The 18,374-nt window shown below is 40.2% G+C and overlaps 1 protein-coding gene across 2 annotated transcripts in view; it reads right to left on the minus strand.

The window, feature by feature from the left end:
* NHLRC2 (NHL repeat containing 2) overlaps positions 1–18,374 on the minus strand; it is a 54,961-nt gene that overhangs the window by 31,306 nt on the left and 5,281 nt on the right. Inside the window, exons 2-4 of one of the 2 annotated variants that reach the window (XM_060768454.2) lie at positions 12,559–12,711; positions 2,969–3,424; positions 316–437 (exon numbers count right to left, since the gene is read on the minus strand). In XM_060768454.2, coding sequence (XP_060624437.2) covers positions 316–437; positions 2,969–3,424; positions 12,559–12,711 — 731 coding nt within the window. The remainder of the gene's footprint in view (positions 1–315; positions 438–2,968; positions 3,425–12,558; positions 12,712–18,374) is intronic. The other variant, XM_067465817.1, reaches the window with a different exon arrangement.

Below are 18,374 nucleotides of genomic sequence, written 5' to 3' on the forward strand. Positions count from 1 at the left end.
AGCCACAATATCATTATTTTAAAATTTAAAAATGGAATATAGAAATCACAGCGCACAACATTATTACCACATTCCTTTCTCTTTAGAAAAGCATTAAATTGTTGACTCTAATAACTTGCCTTAAAAGCATATGTCAAGAGAAAAATCAGTCTGTTCCAAATACTTTAAAATATATTTATAAATACTTGGCAGTATTCTACTTTCGGTTACACTGCATAGTCCTTGAATAATTGCTTTGACATCACTTTCTGTCCATGATCCTAGGAAAAAATGTAACCATTATACTTTAATTTTTTCTCAATTAAGAAAGTTTACCTTTCTAATCAGATGGTTTTCTGTATCTGCTACATAAATAATATTGTTCTTTATGGCCACCCCCTGTGGTGAATTAAATGTGGCTTCTGAAAATGTGCCATCTTTTCTTCCACTATCCGGTCCTTAACAGAACAGAAAACAACAAACAAATCAGAATAAAAATTTGCAAAAGGTCAACAATTGAAACGGCCAATACAAAGCTGGGCAGTAATCCTATAACCCTTTATTTTAAAAATTCAACGAAGACACAATGTTTTGCAATCTGCAGTTCTTAATATTTAAAAAGATTCTTAAAATCAATATGTGGTTTAGAGAGATCTGTATTATAACTGTATTATATCTTTGAGCATATTTGCTGTTTCTATTCTATTTGCTGTTTCAAAAAAATAACTTATTCTTACTGGGGGGAAAAATTGGCACTGGAATATATTCTGCACATTTTTCATGATTTCATTTTAGCAGAAGTAACAGAAAAGCAATCCTGCTGGAACTGCACCTTAAATCAGGAATAGGCACTCAGAGTGCCATAAGCCCTGGCCATGTTTCCCATGCCTGAATTTGCAAATTTACAATTTACTTACTGGTCTACTGTAGGCTCTGAGCGGCTTAATAAAGTCCAAAACAAACCAAAACCATATTTAAATTGTCAATACAATATTTTTTAATAAAAATAAAATAATAAAGTAGTAGCTCTGTCAAAAACTCCAACATGGCTTTGGACACAACTATACTGACCACTTAGCACAAAAGGCAGCCGAATCATCTATGTGGTGAATCAATAAAATTGCTAATCAATAAATCCATGTGGTGGTTAAATCGTTAACCAAGTTGTAGGTTGCTCTGAATTGTGTCCCAGGATCCAGAGCAACCCTTGGGTTTAGGCCCATGGAAAAAGTTGGGTTCTGAAATGGAACTGGTTGTAGCTTTTTATGTGGCCATCTCGTGTTCCCAGAGCCACCCAATGTATGTCATACCAATTGGCCTTGGGATAAGTTGTCAGAGAGCTGCCCTTTCACCTCCCTGTGTTATTTTATACCTAACGGGAGCCCTTTTGTCAAACTTGGAAGTTAATAGGTCAATTTCTGATTTACTTCCTGCTTGGAAAAAGACCTCTTCCATGAGAAGTGGGGGATGAGCAAAGCTGAAGGATGTATGGAGGAATTTTTAGGAATGGCAAATATCTTTTTTTTTTAAGTGGATGCTATCTTCCCTAAAACAGCCATGAAGAGATTTATGGAGCCCATGTAACACTTTTTACCCACTTTACTTTAAGTACTGAACATAAAAGCAATACGTAGTTTGCAGAGGCAGCCCTAGATAATTTTCAACGGTAAGCAAACAGTATTTTGGTGCCCCCCCCCCCAACAATCACTGATATATATTTTCTGTTCGTCATGGGAATTCTGTGTGCCATATTTGGTTCAATTCCATCATTGGTGGAGTTCAGAATGCTCTTTGATTGTAGTTGAACTATACATCCCAGTAACTACAACTCGCATATGTCAACGTCTATTTTCCCCAAGAGTGCCCCAAGAGCGCCCCTGGGCAAAATCAACTATACTGCAAATGCTTACTTTGCGTAATGGATTGAGCCGCCCCTGCTAGTTTGCTTGGAATGAAGGATAATAGTTCTAAGTTCAATTTATTTGTTAAAAAATAACGACAACCAAACTTTTTAAAATGCACCATCTTTCGGGGAGAGGAAGGTAATGTTGAGATGATATTTTCAACAGTTATAACTTTTCTAAAATTTCATAATTTTATTCTGACTTAGAAAAATCACACTGACCATAATAATTCCAAATTCAATATTAAAGTAATGTTATTAGGTCAATTTTAAAGGTTACAAAAATGTGTGTGAAGTTTCTCAAATTCTTGCACTCATTTTAATGTAGTCATTTTGCCTAATAAATACATTGACCTAATTTGGATTTTGGAACTATTCTAATATATAATTATTGCAGTAATGTTTAGCAATGTATGTAATAAATATATGCAGATGGAGGAATGGAAGGAATCTAACTCAACAACATGATAACATCAGAGGAAACATTATCATTGTTGTTGTTAATTTGTTCAGTCGCTTCCGACACTTCGTGACCTCATCCCACGCCAGAGCTCCCTGTCGGCCATCACCTCCCCCAGCTCCTTCAGAGTCAAGACAATCACTTCTTTGGAACTGAAAGGGAACCTCTACAGACTGTGGATCATGATTTTAAAGTTAGATTTCAAGTATTTCCATGTCACATATTCTGGGATATAATCAAATCACAACAGGGAGGAACTCACAGTGATGAAAGATTTATGGGGAGCAACCTAAAGAAGAAAGCAGATTTACAGTATATTTTGAAGCACTTATCACTAGACACTTGTATCTAATTACCTTGACTATAAATATACTATATTTAGGCGAAACACTTTAATTAGTGCTACTGTTCTTTGTGGTGCCTTCATTTTCATGTTGGTGATGATCAATTAATCACCTCCATGGAAGTCAGTCCAATATGATGTAAACTTAAAAAAATAACTGAAGAAATGTTTTATAGACATAAAATTAGTTTTTAATACCCCCTACTGTAACAGGAAACACAGAATTAAGGATCTGCTGAGATTGCTTTAAAGCAATGTGACGATACATTTATGTTATTCTTACCTCCAACAGTGTACAGAATTTGACCAGTTTTCTTCACCACCAAAATCCTATGATGTCCAGTATCAGCTATTACCAATCTGTCCCCCGAGCTATCCACTGTGACCTTCCCAGGAAACAACAAAGGTGAAGGTGGCAAAGTGTCTCTATAGAGTCGTGTTCCGATTGTGTTAGCATTGATGTGTCCTTGTTCCTTGTAATACTTCAGGGCTATGGATGCAAATAGAAACAATTTCTCCTTGTGTCCTTCACCAACCACAGTGAACAGCATATTCCCACGGGGCCCAACGATGATCAAGGTTGGCCAGCAGGAAACTTCCAGCTCATGCCACAGGGTTGCATCAGCATCATTTACCACAGGGTGAGTGATGTTGTATCTCAGAACAGCACTTTTTATGTTCTCCAGAATCTTTTCATTTGGAAATTTTGCTGAATGAACTCCGACAACAAAGAGACCATCTGAAAATACAGATAAATTAAAAGAAACAATGACCCCTGTCATCTGGTAAAATATGACATCTGATAAAAGATACCCTCTTTAGATATTTTCTAGCTCCTCCACACAATTTTAGGATATACTTCCATCTAATTTTGAACACAGAGTTGTGCTGGAGGACTTTGCAGTGTCTAGATAGGTGTCCTCTGCAGGTATTTCCTAGGTCCTCTAGCACTGTGGTATACTTCTACCGGAAGTCATTTATTCAATAAGTTTTTCTATTATCCACATTTTTTTCTATCTGCAGTAAATTCAGAAATGTATCCCCTGTGGTTACAGGGTTTGTACTGTATATAGCAATCAAAAAGATTGTATATATTAACCATAATTTAAGTTATTTGAACCGTGCTGTATGAAACTATGGAGTGTATTGTTATACATCAGTGAAAGGGTTGAAAATGGAGTGGGAACCATGTGTATTTCCACATGTTGTTGAACTGCAACTCTAGCAGCATTCCTCTCTAATGGCATTCCTCACCACTGGCTATGCTGACTAGCTCTGATAGCAACTGGAGGCTTACAGGCAGTCCCAAAATTACGAACATGATAGATGTTATAGTTCAACCTGTGATTGCTTCTTTGCCTGAGATTTCAGAGAACAGTGAACAAGCTTCTGCAGACCCACAGGGGTCTGAAAATGGGGATTCTGGACAGGAGAGTGCTGTTGTGCATGATGGAGCTGAGGATTCTGGGATTGTCAGGCCACCAGTAGATGTTCAGTTAGAGACAGATCCAGAGGCTGACAGGCCTGAGCTAGCTTTCCCAAGAGAATCAAGGTCAGAATTTGAGCAGAATGTGTTAATTATGGATGTAGAGAAGCCTGACTCCCCTGAGTTAGATAGAAGAAAAAAGATTTGTCAACAAAGACAAATAGCCAAAGGAAAATGCTGCTCTCTGAGACTGTTATCTAAGAATGCCACTCCTCAGAGTTCGCAAGTAAAAAGACATAGTTTCTTAAGTATAAATGAAGGTTGATTTGGATTGATTCTTCAGAGGAATCAATGTCTAGTAAAGGGTTGCAATCCTCTCTCTCGCTTCAAGCTTCATGGGCCTTGGATATGTGGTTTTCATGGTTTCTTGTATTGTTCCTGGAAACAAGTGGTATCATGAACTCACATAACTTTTTGGATTTTTGTTATGCTTCTCATATACTCTGGATTGTATTGTGTGCCAAGTCTTCAGTTTAAAGGCTTTGCCTGTGAGTTGGTCTTTTGGATTATTGCTTCCAAATTTTTAAGTGACTTTTTTTACATGGACAATATTTTATATTACTTTTAATTGAATTTATACCTTTGCTGAAGCTACATTTAATCTTCAATAAACCACTTTGCTTAGTCATTGGATTCTGGAGTATGAGACTGGTTCAGAGGTGCCTTCCCAAACCAGGTGTGCGGCAATAGATTCTGTAGGTTCGTACTTAAGTTGAATTTGTATATAAGCCAGAATAGACACATTTTTAAAGTGTAACTACAAATGTGTAAAAGTATGTGTGTGCATGTGTATATAGAAAGGAAGAGTTACCACTCACATGGAGTTTGTTTTGCTGTCTATAGTTCAGAAGTTTTCATCTGACTTTCTGTCCCTGTGATAATTGGATTTTGAAAAATTCAGCTGGTCGTGGAAACAAGGATTGGTGATAAAGCTTCAGTTGAGATAGCTTTTCTGCATGATAACTCTTTCAAGAGTGAATTTCCCTTCTGAGGGGAAGATTTCCATTATTCCTGTTGTCTCATCCCTGTCCTTAACTATGAGTCATTTGTAAGTTGGATGTATGTAACTAGGGGACTCCCTGTATATGATTCCCCACTTGGTTTAGAGACATTCAGTCTGCAATTCCATAGATAGATAGATAGATAGATAGATAGACAGCACCCAACTTCACTCAGAGAACTATATATAGAAGTGCACTGTCACTCCTGAAAAATGACTCAGGCTTGTTGATCCAAGCTTAGTATCTATCTAATCCATATGGCGTCATTGTCAAAATGGTCCCCTGATATCATGTTTGAATTGCCAGGAAATATTTATAGTAATAAAGATGCAATCTAAAATATCAATGTCCCCTGAGTTATTTTCCTAGGAGACTGAGATTATAAAATATAAAGGCATTTTATGAAACTTTCTATTTGTAAGATAAATGCCAAGATAATTTTAACAGTACACAAAAATCAAATCAAATCACTAATAGTAAAGATCAAATCAAATTATTGTTTTAAAATATAAATAGCTTTCTTTCTTAATCCCTTCTAAAACCATTGCAAAATGGCTAGCAATGCTTTTGGATAGATAACTTATAAAAAATTGTAAATGCTTTAGAATTACAAAACTCTAAAATCCCTGTTTCTCCAAGATAAGCAAATATTAAACATCTAAAACTGAACATGAAGAAGAAATGCTGTCAGTGATGCTGCTCTGTGAACTGTTTTGCAAGAGCTCATCAAATACCTTGTGCAAGAGACTGTGAAACATCTTCAGGTAGCATTTATAATAAGGCATTATGAAAAATATTTCAGGAAAAGACGTCTTTGGATTTCCATTTTTTAAAACAAATGCAAAGATTTGAACTCAGTCATAAATATTCCTTTAGCACACAAAAGATATCTCACTCTGGAAGAACGGCATCTCTGGATTCATGCCACTTTAACAGCAGTACTTTAAGATTTTTACATAACAGAAGATACTAAAGTATCAAACAAGTAAATTAGTTTTTAGGACGCAACAGGTAGAAGCGTCAGTTATTATTTTTGTAAGACTACTGAAGGAAACCCAACTGTTACTGGAAAAGTTAAAGAAAAATTATTATATAGTCCTACAGAAATTTGTCACAAAGTTGCCATTAATAAACTAAATTAACTGAGAATTTGCCACTAGAATGCTTGGTCTCTTTATATCTGATAAAAACTTAACTTCAGAAAGTTCAGATTTCAGGACTGAGGTGTGGAGAATACTTATCCACTTAAACAATGCATTTTTTCTCAATCTAATAATACTAATAATCATAACAACAACCAAACAAGCAATTGACCATCTCACCAACTGCAATAACTGTTAGTATTGTATGGAGTCACAACATACAATACTTCAAAAAGAGATTACAATAACTGCTTAATACACATATAAATGAATACATGACATATTCATGTATTTTGTAGAATACTTCTTGTTACCTGGCTACTCATGTTGGTCCTATAATTCAGTTTCCTTGGCATTATATATTCAGAGGAGGTTTGTCATTGATCCATTTTTAGGTTGAATAATTACGTAATTCCCAAGGTTACCTAGTGGGTCCCCATGGCTGAGCAGGGTTTTAATGCTGGCCTCCCACAGTTCTAGTCTGACACTCAAAACAACAGCACCACACAGGTTCAGGAAAATGCACAGTAACACTGAGATTCCACAAATATCAAGCTGTGGTATGGAAAGGTTTGCCATCTTGAGCTTTCATGAAGAATAAGTTACACAATGAATGAACTGTAGTCGTTTTAGCAATTATGATTATGACGGTGGTGACTGGTTGATAATAATGATGCAAATACATTTCCAGTAATATTTATAATCAATTAAATGAACAGTGGAGAAAATGTTAAAAACAAATGCAAATTTCCCCCTAGTTCCTATTTTGCAACCCCCACCATGCCCAAACAAACGCCCATTGATTTAACCAGATATAACAAAGAAGTGGGGAGAAGATAAAGTTCAACTTTCCATTTAAAAAAATAAATAAAATAAAATTATATCACTCTTCTAGTGCAAAAAACTGAAAACTCAAAGGAATTTTCCCTACCATCCTATTATGCACCGTTGACAGCAATACCATAGATAAGATTCTGGCATTCTGCTCTGTTAATTAGATCCAAGGAACTGTGAAAAATGATAGCTATCAGGTTTCAAGAGTCATTCTCACAACACGTTTCATTCCTATCTGCGCACGCACGCACACACACACACACACGTATAAGTACAAAAATAGTATGTAAGTTAGAGAAAGCCCCCTTTAAAACACATTGTATGTAATCATTTCTTAAATGAAACAAGGACACTCTGGTTCTCAAAAGCATCCTTTGTTATAATTTCAGCCCAAAAATAAGAACAGCAGCATGAGATAGCAAAACTGTCCCCATCTTGGATCTATTCCAATTTCTTTTTATCTAAATCTGGCACAAGAGTTCAAAGAGTGAGAAGAGTGTTTAGTGAGAGAAATGTACAGCGTAATCAAGGCAGATCTTCACATCCTTCTGTCATGGCCTGACATTCAGAAGATTTCAAGGCAGGCATCGCAATAGGTTTCTAAATATTGCTGCCCTTCCTCACTCTTCATGATCTGGGGAAGAGCTGCATGTAGGATAAATACAATGTCCCAGCTGTCATTTTACTACTGAAGTAAGGGATATGAATAACACATCATTTATGTTGCAATAGAGCACAAAGTGAAATCTGTTTGACATAGGGAGAACCTACACAGGCCAAATGAATTGATGGGAGTGTGAATGGTGAATGGGTTCCATGCCAACTGACTTCACCTAGCCATGTAGACATCATTTAGCCACTGGGGCGTAGTGCAGTGTTGTACAGTGCAGACAATCATCAGCTTCCAAGCTGGTTCAGTGACTGGCCATTCTCTAAATTTATTAAATTTAGGGCTACTTCAAACAACAATGGAAAGGCAGCCGTAGTTTGAATAAAACATGGGAAATATATTATGGATAAGAGACTCATGTGTAAAAACAGACTGTAAATGTACCAGGTGTTTGGTCAATTACAATTTCTTGGCTGTTTGCCACATACATTCATAGCTACGTTGCTCTACATACTATAGTGGTCAATTCGGAATTACAAATTAGCACTCTGATACTAAAGATTTTATTTTAATTTGGATCTTGTTTATCTCTCTATCCATCTGCCCCATATAGTGCTTAAGAAGATAGCCTTAATTGAAGAGAAAAGTAAATAAAATCCATGGATTCCTACATCAGTAACAAAAGTATAGCTGTGGAAGTTAAACTCCTAGTATGTGAAAATGTACACTTAGAACATTATACAACAGAGGCAAACTGGCCCTCTCCCAAATAATTTCTATCAAGAAGCACTTCCTCAAGCAGTCCAGCAAGTCATTTCTAGATTGTTGATGTGAAATGAATGTTCATTAGGGCTTAAAATAACCTTGTGAATGCCTTTCTGGATGCAGAAATAGCACTAACAATGATAAGAGCAGGGAACAGATCAGATAAACACAGTAGCTGGAATGAATTCTTTGGAATCTGACATTTGTTCCAAGATATACCTTCAAATTCCAGATGTGCACACATTACCAAAAGAATATGCAATGATCTTGGAAATGTCATACAACAGTTCTTTTTTGTAACCATCTTCTAACTCAGCAATATAATGATGGAATTATATCATTAAACAGATGTATACTAAAAGTCTATCTGCAGCATGAGTGTAAAAATATGTCAACCATAAAAAGTGATATGCGTTCGGAATATATTTATCAGGCTTTCCGTGGACAACACTTCTACAGTAGTGAGGCAAAAGGACACATTGATGGTAGCAGTGCTGCTGGTAAGGTCTCCCATGTCAGACAGGCTTTCATGGAGGAGCTAGACTAAATTAGCTAAACAGTTCCTGGGCAACAGCAGCAGTAGGGAGTGACATCAGTAAAGAATCTGTTAGAGACAATGGCAGTAGCACCATATCTAATACATGCAAGTAAGAAGAAAGCATTAATAACAACCCCTTTTGAATGTCTTCTGAGAAAACCCTACGGTAGCACAGTCCAAAATGAAATGAGAGCTTGTGTCAGATGATGAGACTGCATGGGTGGACATATTCAAAGAACTACTGGAGAAGAGCAAGGCATAACTACAATGTATAGTGACATCATTGGACTCAAGCTTAAAAATGCTCAGCTGTTGATGTACTCAGAGGTGAAAGGAAAATCCAAAGAAATACACACATTATAGTGACATTGAATGTGAAAAGCATGAACCAGGGGAAGCTAGGCATTGTTACATAAGAAATTGAATGTATTTTCGTTGCAATTCTTGGGGTGAGTTCAGCTAAAGTGGATAAGATGGGGGCATTTTGTGTCAAATAAATGGAAATAAAAATCTAAGAGGAAATATGGTGGCATTAATAATGAGAAGCAATGTACAAAAGCAGTCAAAGTCTGAAGAAATACTATTCATAGGAATTCAGAAAAATCCATCAGTACTGCCATAATCCAGGTTTAAGTTTTAAGCCAAAGGCAAAAGATTAAGTTTAAAGAGTCTATGCTGAGTTCAAGAAAGAATTGACTGAATCAGACTGATAATGCTAGGCAACTACAATGCAAAAGTAGAAAACAGAGCAGAAACAAAAAATGTAGTATAACTTGTCTAGGGTCAAGAAATGGAGCTGAAGATCATCTGATTGAATTCTGACAAGCTAATAGTTTGTCCACTTCAAACACATTCTTCAGGCAACCAAAGAACTGACGTTATTTGATGGTTAATATGACAATCAAATAGACTACATAATTGGAAGGAGAAGATGGAGCAGCTCAATTCTCTCTATAGTAACAAGGAGCAGATTGGGTCACAGATCATGATCAATTTAATAGAAAATTAGAACAAAGTTAATGAAGAACATTAAGCCAATCACTGTGTTAACGTATGACATGAACACACTCAAATAATTTAAATATAATGTAAAAATAGATTTACAATATTGAAAATTGACTGAAAGTGAGAAGAAATTTGAACTGAAATCAATGACACTGCAAAATGACACTATTTGCATTCAAAATGAAAGAGGAACTTCAATGGATGACACATGGAAAATCTTCAAGCATTTAAGGATACATGAAAAGCAAAAGTAAAAAGTGACATAAAGAAGTTCATAAGCCTGAATGTAACTTGTTACTGACTTGTGTGAACCCCCGGTGGCCCAGTGGGTTAAACCCTTGTGCCAGCAGGACTGAAGACCGACAGGTCACAGGTTCAAATCCGGGGAGAGCACAAATGAGTTCCCTCTGTCAGCTCCAGCTTCTCGTGCGGGGACATGAGAGATGCCTCCCACAAGGATGGCAAAACATCAAAACATCCGGGCGTCCCCTGGGCAACGTCCTTGCAGACAGCCAATTCTCTCACAACAGAAGCGACTTGCAGTTTTTCAAGTTTCTCCTGACACGACAAAATTAATAAATGAATAAAAAACAACTTGTGTGCAAGGAAATAGAGAATTACAGTAACAATCAATGAAGAGAAATAAAAAATAGAATAAAAAAGGAAGAGCAAGAGACCCTTCTACAAGTTTTAAAAATCCAAGGAAATTTTAAACCAAGAGTGAGGATGCTATATAACTTGCAAGGGAAGATATTACCTGATCTAGTTAGTAGAAATAAAAATAGAAACAGTCTGGAGGATCCACAAGCCATTGAAATCTACAAGCATGTGAACAATTTCAACAGATAGGAAGAAAGCATGAAAATGAACAAAATCTGGTTACTAGTATTAAAAGACACCGGAATCAAGACAAGCAAATAAAGAACACCACTCAAAAATGGGGGAATTCCAGACAGCCATCAAGTGCCAGCAAACACTTCCCAAACAAAGGATCCTCCCAGGCAGTAACAGCCAGGCTTTGAAGCTGCAAGGCTATTCAATTCTAATCAAGCTGGCTAACTGCAACATTCACACTTTACTCAAACAGACAAAAGTTCTTTCTCCCACCCTGGACATTCCACAGATATATAAAACCAAACCTGGCAGTTCGAAAACATGCAAATGTGAGTAGATCAATAGGTACCGTTCTAGCAGGAAGGTAACAGCACTCCATGCAGTCATGCCAGCCACATGACTTTGGACCCACATGCCGGCTCTTCGATCTAGAAATGGAGATGAGCACCAACCCCCAGAGCCAACACGACTGGACTTAATGTCAGAGGAATACCTTTATCTTATAAATCCACTGCCTCATTTCCAACATACCTCACAACTTCTGAGGATGCCTGCCAAAGATGCAGGTGGAATGTCAGGAGAGAATGCTACTGGACCATGGTCATACAGCCTGAAAAACTCACAGCAACCCAGTCTGGAGGACTGCTACTCCAGACCAGCCTCAATAGGAAGATAATCAATAGAAAGATAATCAACTGAATTGAAATGTGATGTTGGAGAGCACACTGTGGACTGCTAAAGACAAACACAAGGTCCTAGATATTAACCCCAAACTTCTCCCGAAGCCAGGATGACTGAACTGAGTTTGTTATAATTTGAACATATTATGAAAAGACATGATTCACTAGAAAAGACAATAATTTTGGATGCAGTAGAAGACATAGGAAGGAAGAGAAAAAGAGAAAAAATACCTGATGGCAACTAACGACACAGTATTTATGAGAATATTTTAATGATCTTGATTCCCATCTTACTTTGCTTGATTTTGATATTCTAAAACATGCAGAATTCTTACATTCAAGTAGGTTTAAAATGTTTACAAAAGGAATTTTCTATTTATCATATAAACAAAGCCATCTTCAAAAATGATAATTTCACATTAAAAATTACAAATATAAATAAAACACCACTATAGTATTTAAATAATTAGAAAATCATACTGATCCTAGATATTTTAAACAATTTATATTATTATTAATCCATGCAATAGCATAATTGCTACTTAGTATTTTTTTTATTTTTAAAGGATTCTATCTTATTATTATTATTATTATTATTATTATTTTGCATTTGTAATCAGGAAGGTTTGGATTTTCTTATGAAAAATATTGCCAAAATGCCATCACACCAGCCCACTGGGATTATGTATAACATATATCCAGAATGTGAAGCCCAGTCTTTATTTTGTTAATTAAATTAAATGCAAGAGGTCTTTTAAATTGTTGACATTTTGAAAGATTTCCCTAAATACAGAGAAATACAATCAATCAATGAAGCTCTTTCTAGAAGGTTTTTAAGAGCATTTGTTTGGAAGTATTTTGTCAAGTATTGAATTATACATCTAAAAGACATAATATTTAATAACATACTATTTAATACGTGTAAACAACTTTAACTGCAATAATATCAAGAAATTCTATTGTTAGAAAATGGGATACCTGTTACAGAGTACTTTTGCTCTAATTCATGGAGATCAGGCAGCACATGGATGCAATTGATGCAGCAATAAGTGAAGAAATCTAATACCACTACTTTCCCGCAAAGGTCTTTGTACAAAGAGAGAGAACCTTCGGTATTCAGCCACTGCAGATCTGAAAATAGAAATCAGATTAGGATATTATTTTCAAGAAGCAAAAGCCAAGGAACCTCATTAATTCATACAAAATGAATCTAATATTTCACCATCCATCACAATTCTGAAGGTAGACAATCTACTGTAAGACAGGAAATATTGAAGTAGAATTAATTCCTCAGCATTACGTCAAACAATGTGCAATTCTAAGTTATAAGAAAGATAGGTGACAGTAATTAATTATGTATGTATTTAAGGCATGTATGTATCGGCTCTCAGCCTACTATGCCCCCCAAAGGTGATGCATGAAAGAAAAAAACATGTAAACACAAAATGCATAGATTCAAAACATCTCTTTCTCCACAGCCAATACTCAAGTGGGTTGATGTAGAAGTGACAGCTATCATTTACTCATCAGGTTTTATTCACCTGCATGAAATCCCTGATTGCCTAATGGCTACCAGGGAAGCTGATAAATACCATCGTGATGCACTATCAGGAAAATAGCCTATGTTTTATTTAGCTTTGTGTCTGTAGGGGTGCTGAATATGGATGAAGACATTACACAAAAGTGCAGAAATTATGGAACAATGAGTTGGTTTCCTGAAAGAACATATGCTCCAGTTTCTCAGTAACATCTTAGAAATAAGTCCTATGCACTATCCTTATTTAAGCAAAAAATTAAGCAAAGTAAATCAATACTTCCACTAGCATGTCATAAATCACAAGTATACAAGCTTTTGAATTCATGAGAATTATTTTTCTAAATGAACAAGAGTAAAAATAAAATAAAACTGCAAGCATGATTAAAGACCTAGACTTAACTTTGTGACACTGTTCAGAGACTGGAGGCAATTGTTTAACAATTAAAGTCTGAAGCCTTTTGGTTACTTCCAACTAGAACAGAAATGCTGAATGAAATATTTATCTAAAATAACTGGGACCAAAAGTTTTTTTTGGAATTTAGATTTTTACCCCCAGATTTTGGAATATCCATATTTGCATATAATAAAAGAGACTTGTCAATGTTCTTCAAGTGTCAGTTCAAGTTGCACTTGCCTGCCCATGCTCTCCTCAGTTGCAGTTGTCCTTCAATTACAGGGAAAGGTGGGGAAAAAATGGGAGGTGTGAGACATATGCGAGGATATTTATTTATTTATTATTTATTATTTACAGTATTTATATTCTGAACTTCTCACTCCACAGGGGACTCAGGGCGGATTACAATGTACATATACATGGCAGACATTTAATGCCATAGACACACAATATATATAGACAGACACAGAGGCAATTTAACATTCCAACTTTTCACGAGGGTATTCTGGCTACAAGCTATACCTCTTTTCCACCTAAACGATTCTCAGTCTGTGAACATGGTGGTAGTGGCATCACCATAATTACTGGGGGCAACACTACTTGTAACTTTCTGTTCTCTCTCTCCTTACTCCACACATACCGACTTCACAAAGATAAGGAGGAGGCGGCAGCAGCAGCAGCAACAGAGCCCTGGCAGGAAAAAAAAAGGCAAGGAAACAAACTAGTTGGTTTTGTACTGCTGCCGCTGCCACCACTATAACCTTGGCACTTGTGAGGTAAGGGTAGTAGGACAGCCCTCCTTTCACTGCCAGTGATAGTGACTTCATAGGGCTGCTTTCACCAATGATATTGGGAGTGGAGGCAGGGGTTCATTCCTGCCTGCCTTCGACAGGCATACATGAAGGAAGAAAAGTGGAAGCCAATCGCTGGCGGCAAAAAGTTTTGAATTTTGGAATACTTTTTTTATTTTGGATAAGGAAATTTATTTATTTATTTATTTATGCATTTATTGACCGCCCCTCTCAGCCCGAGGGCGACTCGGGGCGGTGAACAGCAACAAAAAGGACAGTGTACAATAAATCACGACAATACAAACCAGACAATACAAACATAACATATACTTATACTAAAAGTCCGCTTCGTCAAGTCCTGGGGTCATAGCCAAAATTCATAGTCCTAGTTCATTCCAGTGTCGTTTCAAGATACACTCAGTTGAAGGCCTGCTCGAAGAGCCATGTTTTCAGGCCCCTACGAAAGGCCATCAAGGAGGGCGCCTGTCTAACTTCAGCAGGGAGGGTGTTCCACAGCCGGGGGGCCACCACCGAGAAGGCCTGCTCTCTCGTCCCCGCCAGACGTGCCTGTGAGGCAGGCGGGACCGAGAGAAGGGCCTCCCCGGATGATCTCAAGGCCCTCGTGGGCTCATAGGCCGAGATGCGGTCTGCAAGGTATTTTGGGCCGGAACCGTTTAGGGCTTTGTAGGATAACACCAGCACCTTAAATTGGGCCCGGTAGCGAATCGGCAGCCAGTGGAGCTGGGACAGCAGGGGCGTTGTATGCTCTCTGCGTCCTGCTCCCGTTAACAACATGGCTGCCGCGCGTTGGACTAGCTGAAGCTTCCGGGCCGTCTTCAAGGGCAGCCCCACGTAGAGAGCGTTGCAGTAGTCGAGGCGGGATGTGACCAAAGCGTGTACCACCGTGGCCAAGTCAGACTTCCCAAGATACGGGCGCAGCTGGCACACGAGCCTAAGCTGTGCAAATGCTCCCCTGGTCACCGCTGAAACCTGAGGCTCCAGGCTCAGCGATGAGTCCAGGGTCACACCCAAGCTGCGAACCTGCGCCTTCAAGGGGAGTGCGACCCCGTCCAGCACAGGCTGTAACCCTATACCCTGTTCGGCCTTGCGACTGACCAGGAGTACCTCTGTCTTGTCTGGATTTAGTTTCAGTTTGTTCGCCCTCATCCAGACCATTACAGCGGCCAGGTACCGGTTCAGGACTTCGACGGCCTCCTTAGTAGCAGGTGGGAAGGAGTGACAGAGTTGGACATCATCTGCGTACAGGTGACACCGCACCCCGAAACTCCGGATGATCTCACCCAGCGGCTTCATGTAGATGTTAAACAGCAAGGGGGACAAGATGGAACCCTGAGGAACGCCACAGATCAACGGCTGTGGCGCTGAACAGGAGTCACCCAGCAACACCTTCTGAGTACGACCCTCCAGAAATGACCGGAGCCACTGCAAAGCAGTGCCCCCAAGACCCATCTCTGCAAGGCGCCCCAGAAGAATACCGTGGTCGACGGTATCGAAGGCCGCTGAGAGGTCCAGGAGCACCAACAGGGACACACTCCCCCTGTCTAGCTCCCGGTGCAGATCATCCACTAAGGCGACCAAGACCGTCTCGGTACCATGTCCCGGTCTGAAACCAGACTGTGCCGGATCCAGAATATCCGTGTCTCTCAAGAATACCTGGAGTTGTGAGGCCACCACGCTTTCCATGACTTTGCCCAAGAAGGGAAGATTGGAAACAGGCCGAAAGTTGTCCAATTTAGTGGGGTCAAGTGATGGTTTCTTCAACAGCGGCTTTACAACAGCCTGTTTTAGGCTCGCTGGAATCTTGCCTTCCCGAAGGGAGGCATTAACCACCACCGTTACCCACTCGGCCAATCCCCCTCTGGCTTCCTTCAGAAGCCAGGATGGGCAGGGGTCTAGGATGGACGTGGTGGGTCTCATTCCTCCAAGTATCTTGTCCACATCCTCGGGTTTCACAAACTGAAAAGAATCCAACAAAATCGGACAAGCAGGTGCTTGTGTCACATCCACAGAGACTGCATCTAATGTGGCGTCCAGCCCAGAGCGGATCAAAGCGACTTTGTCTGCAAAGAACCGAGCAAATGCTTCACAGCGCGCTGCCGAGTTGTCAGGGCTCCCACCTGAAGTAGGGGGAGTTAAAAGACCTCTGACAACCCGAAACAACTCCGCCGGACGGTTTTTTGCAGACGCAATAGTGGCCGCAAAGAAAGTTTTCTTTGCGGCTTTTATTGCCGCGGCATATGCCCTTAAAAAGGACACAAACCGTGTTCGGTTTGACTCGCTTGGGTCTGAGCGCCACACGCTCTCTAGAACCCTCTTCTTTCGCTTCATCGCTGCCAGCTCCTCAGTGAACCAAGGGGCTGGTTTAGCTCGGTTACTCGAGAGGGGACGTTCCGGAGCGATCTTGTCAATAGCCCTGGTCATCTCCCCATTCCAGAGAGCGACCAAGGCCTCGACATGATCACCTACCGCGGCGGCGGGAAACTCCCCAAGAGCCGTCAGGAATCCACTCGGATCCATTAGCCTCCTGGGGCGGACCATCCTAATGGGTCCTCCACCCTTGCGGAGGTTAGGGGGCGCAGTGAGCCTAAATCTAATCAGGAAGTGGTCGGACCATGGCAACGGAGAGATAGACAACTCCTCCACACCGCCACCCTGCTCCCATCCCTGGCAGAAAACCAAGTCCAATGTGTGTCCAGCACAGTGGGTGGGGCCAGTTATTCGTTGGGACAGCCCCATGGTTGCCATGGCGGACATGAAGTCCTGAGCCGCACCTGTGAGGGTTGCCTCGGCGTGGATGTTGAAGTCCCCCAGCACAAGAAGCCGTTGGGACTCCACCGCCAGGCTCGAGACCACCCCCGCTAGCTCAGGTAGGGAGACTGTAGTGCAGCGAGGTGGACGGTACACTAGCAGAATCCCTATTCTGTCCCGGTCACCCACCCTCAGGTGGACGCATTCAAAATTTGTGGTCTGCGGGATGGGGCTCCTGGTTAGATGGATGGAATCTCTATAGACTACTGCGACACCGCCTCCCCGTCCTCCGGCTCTTGGTTGGTGTTGCACGGAGAAACCTGGAGGACAGAGCTGGGAGAGGTTTACGCCCCCCGCTTCATCCAACCAGGTCTCCGTGATGCACGCCAGATCTGCCCGCTCCTCCAGGATTAAATCCTGGATCCAAGATGTCTTTCCGTTGACAGACCTGGCGTTCAACAACACCACCTTCAAGCCAGAGGGCCCGCTCACCTGGTTACACCAATTTACCTTAGGAGACCGATTGGGAATAGTTAATTTAGATAAGCGGTCCGAATTGAGCCGAATTCGAGGTCTCCTTCTCCCGCATCTCCTCCTTCCCACCACGACCTCTATGGGGGCCCCTCGGCTAGTGGAACACCTCCCCCCCTCCATGCCGCAGTTCCGAGCCATACGATCACTTTCTCCTACGCTTGTTGTTAGGCTTATAGGTTCTTGCCAACAACCCCTCTCCCCCCCTCCCCCCCTCCCCCCTCCCCACCACATCTTCAATCACAGGCTCCAGAACACCACCCCTTCTGCCCCCTCCGCTACAAAAAAGCAACAGGAACAATACACAAATGGGGGCAGGGGACCACATGGGTAGCAGCAATACAGATGGTAATTGATGTTCCGACTACTACAATGGAACAGTTCATAAAGTGCTTAGAATTGGGAGCAATTCATCAGTAATCGTAATGATCGTAGTTAGTTAGCAGCAGCACACATTCATAAAGGCACATTAACAAAGTGCAAGGTCTAAAGGCACATTAATAAAGTGCAGATCACAATAAAGTGCTAGGTCTAAAGTGCTCTACTTAGTGATAATAAAGTGCGGCACAGAGGGACGGGGAAGGGGCGAAAGTGCTGGTGCAATCTGGCAATCGATGGCAGGCGCCTAAGTGCTCTATCCTATTACAGATGGCAGATGACAACAATGACTACCAGGAATGGACTGGTTGGTATTATACAACTCCCCTTTATGGGTGGTAATGGTGGTAATTAATTAAATATTGCCATGACCCCAGAGTCTCTAGACGGATTG

Source organism: Anolis sagrei, chromosome 3, assembly GCF_037176765.1.
Source record: "Anolis sagrei isolate rAnoSag1 chromosome 3, rAnoSag1.mat, whole genome shotgun sequence".
In the NCBI taxonomy this organism is placed as follows: domain Eukaryota; kingdom Metazoa; phylum Chordata; class Lepidosauria; order Squamata; family Dactyloidae; genus Anolis; species Anolis sagrei.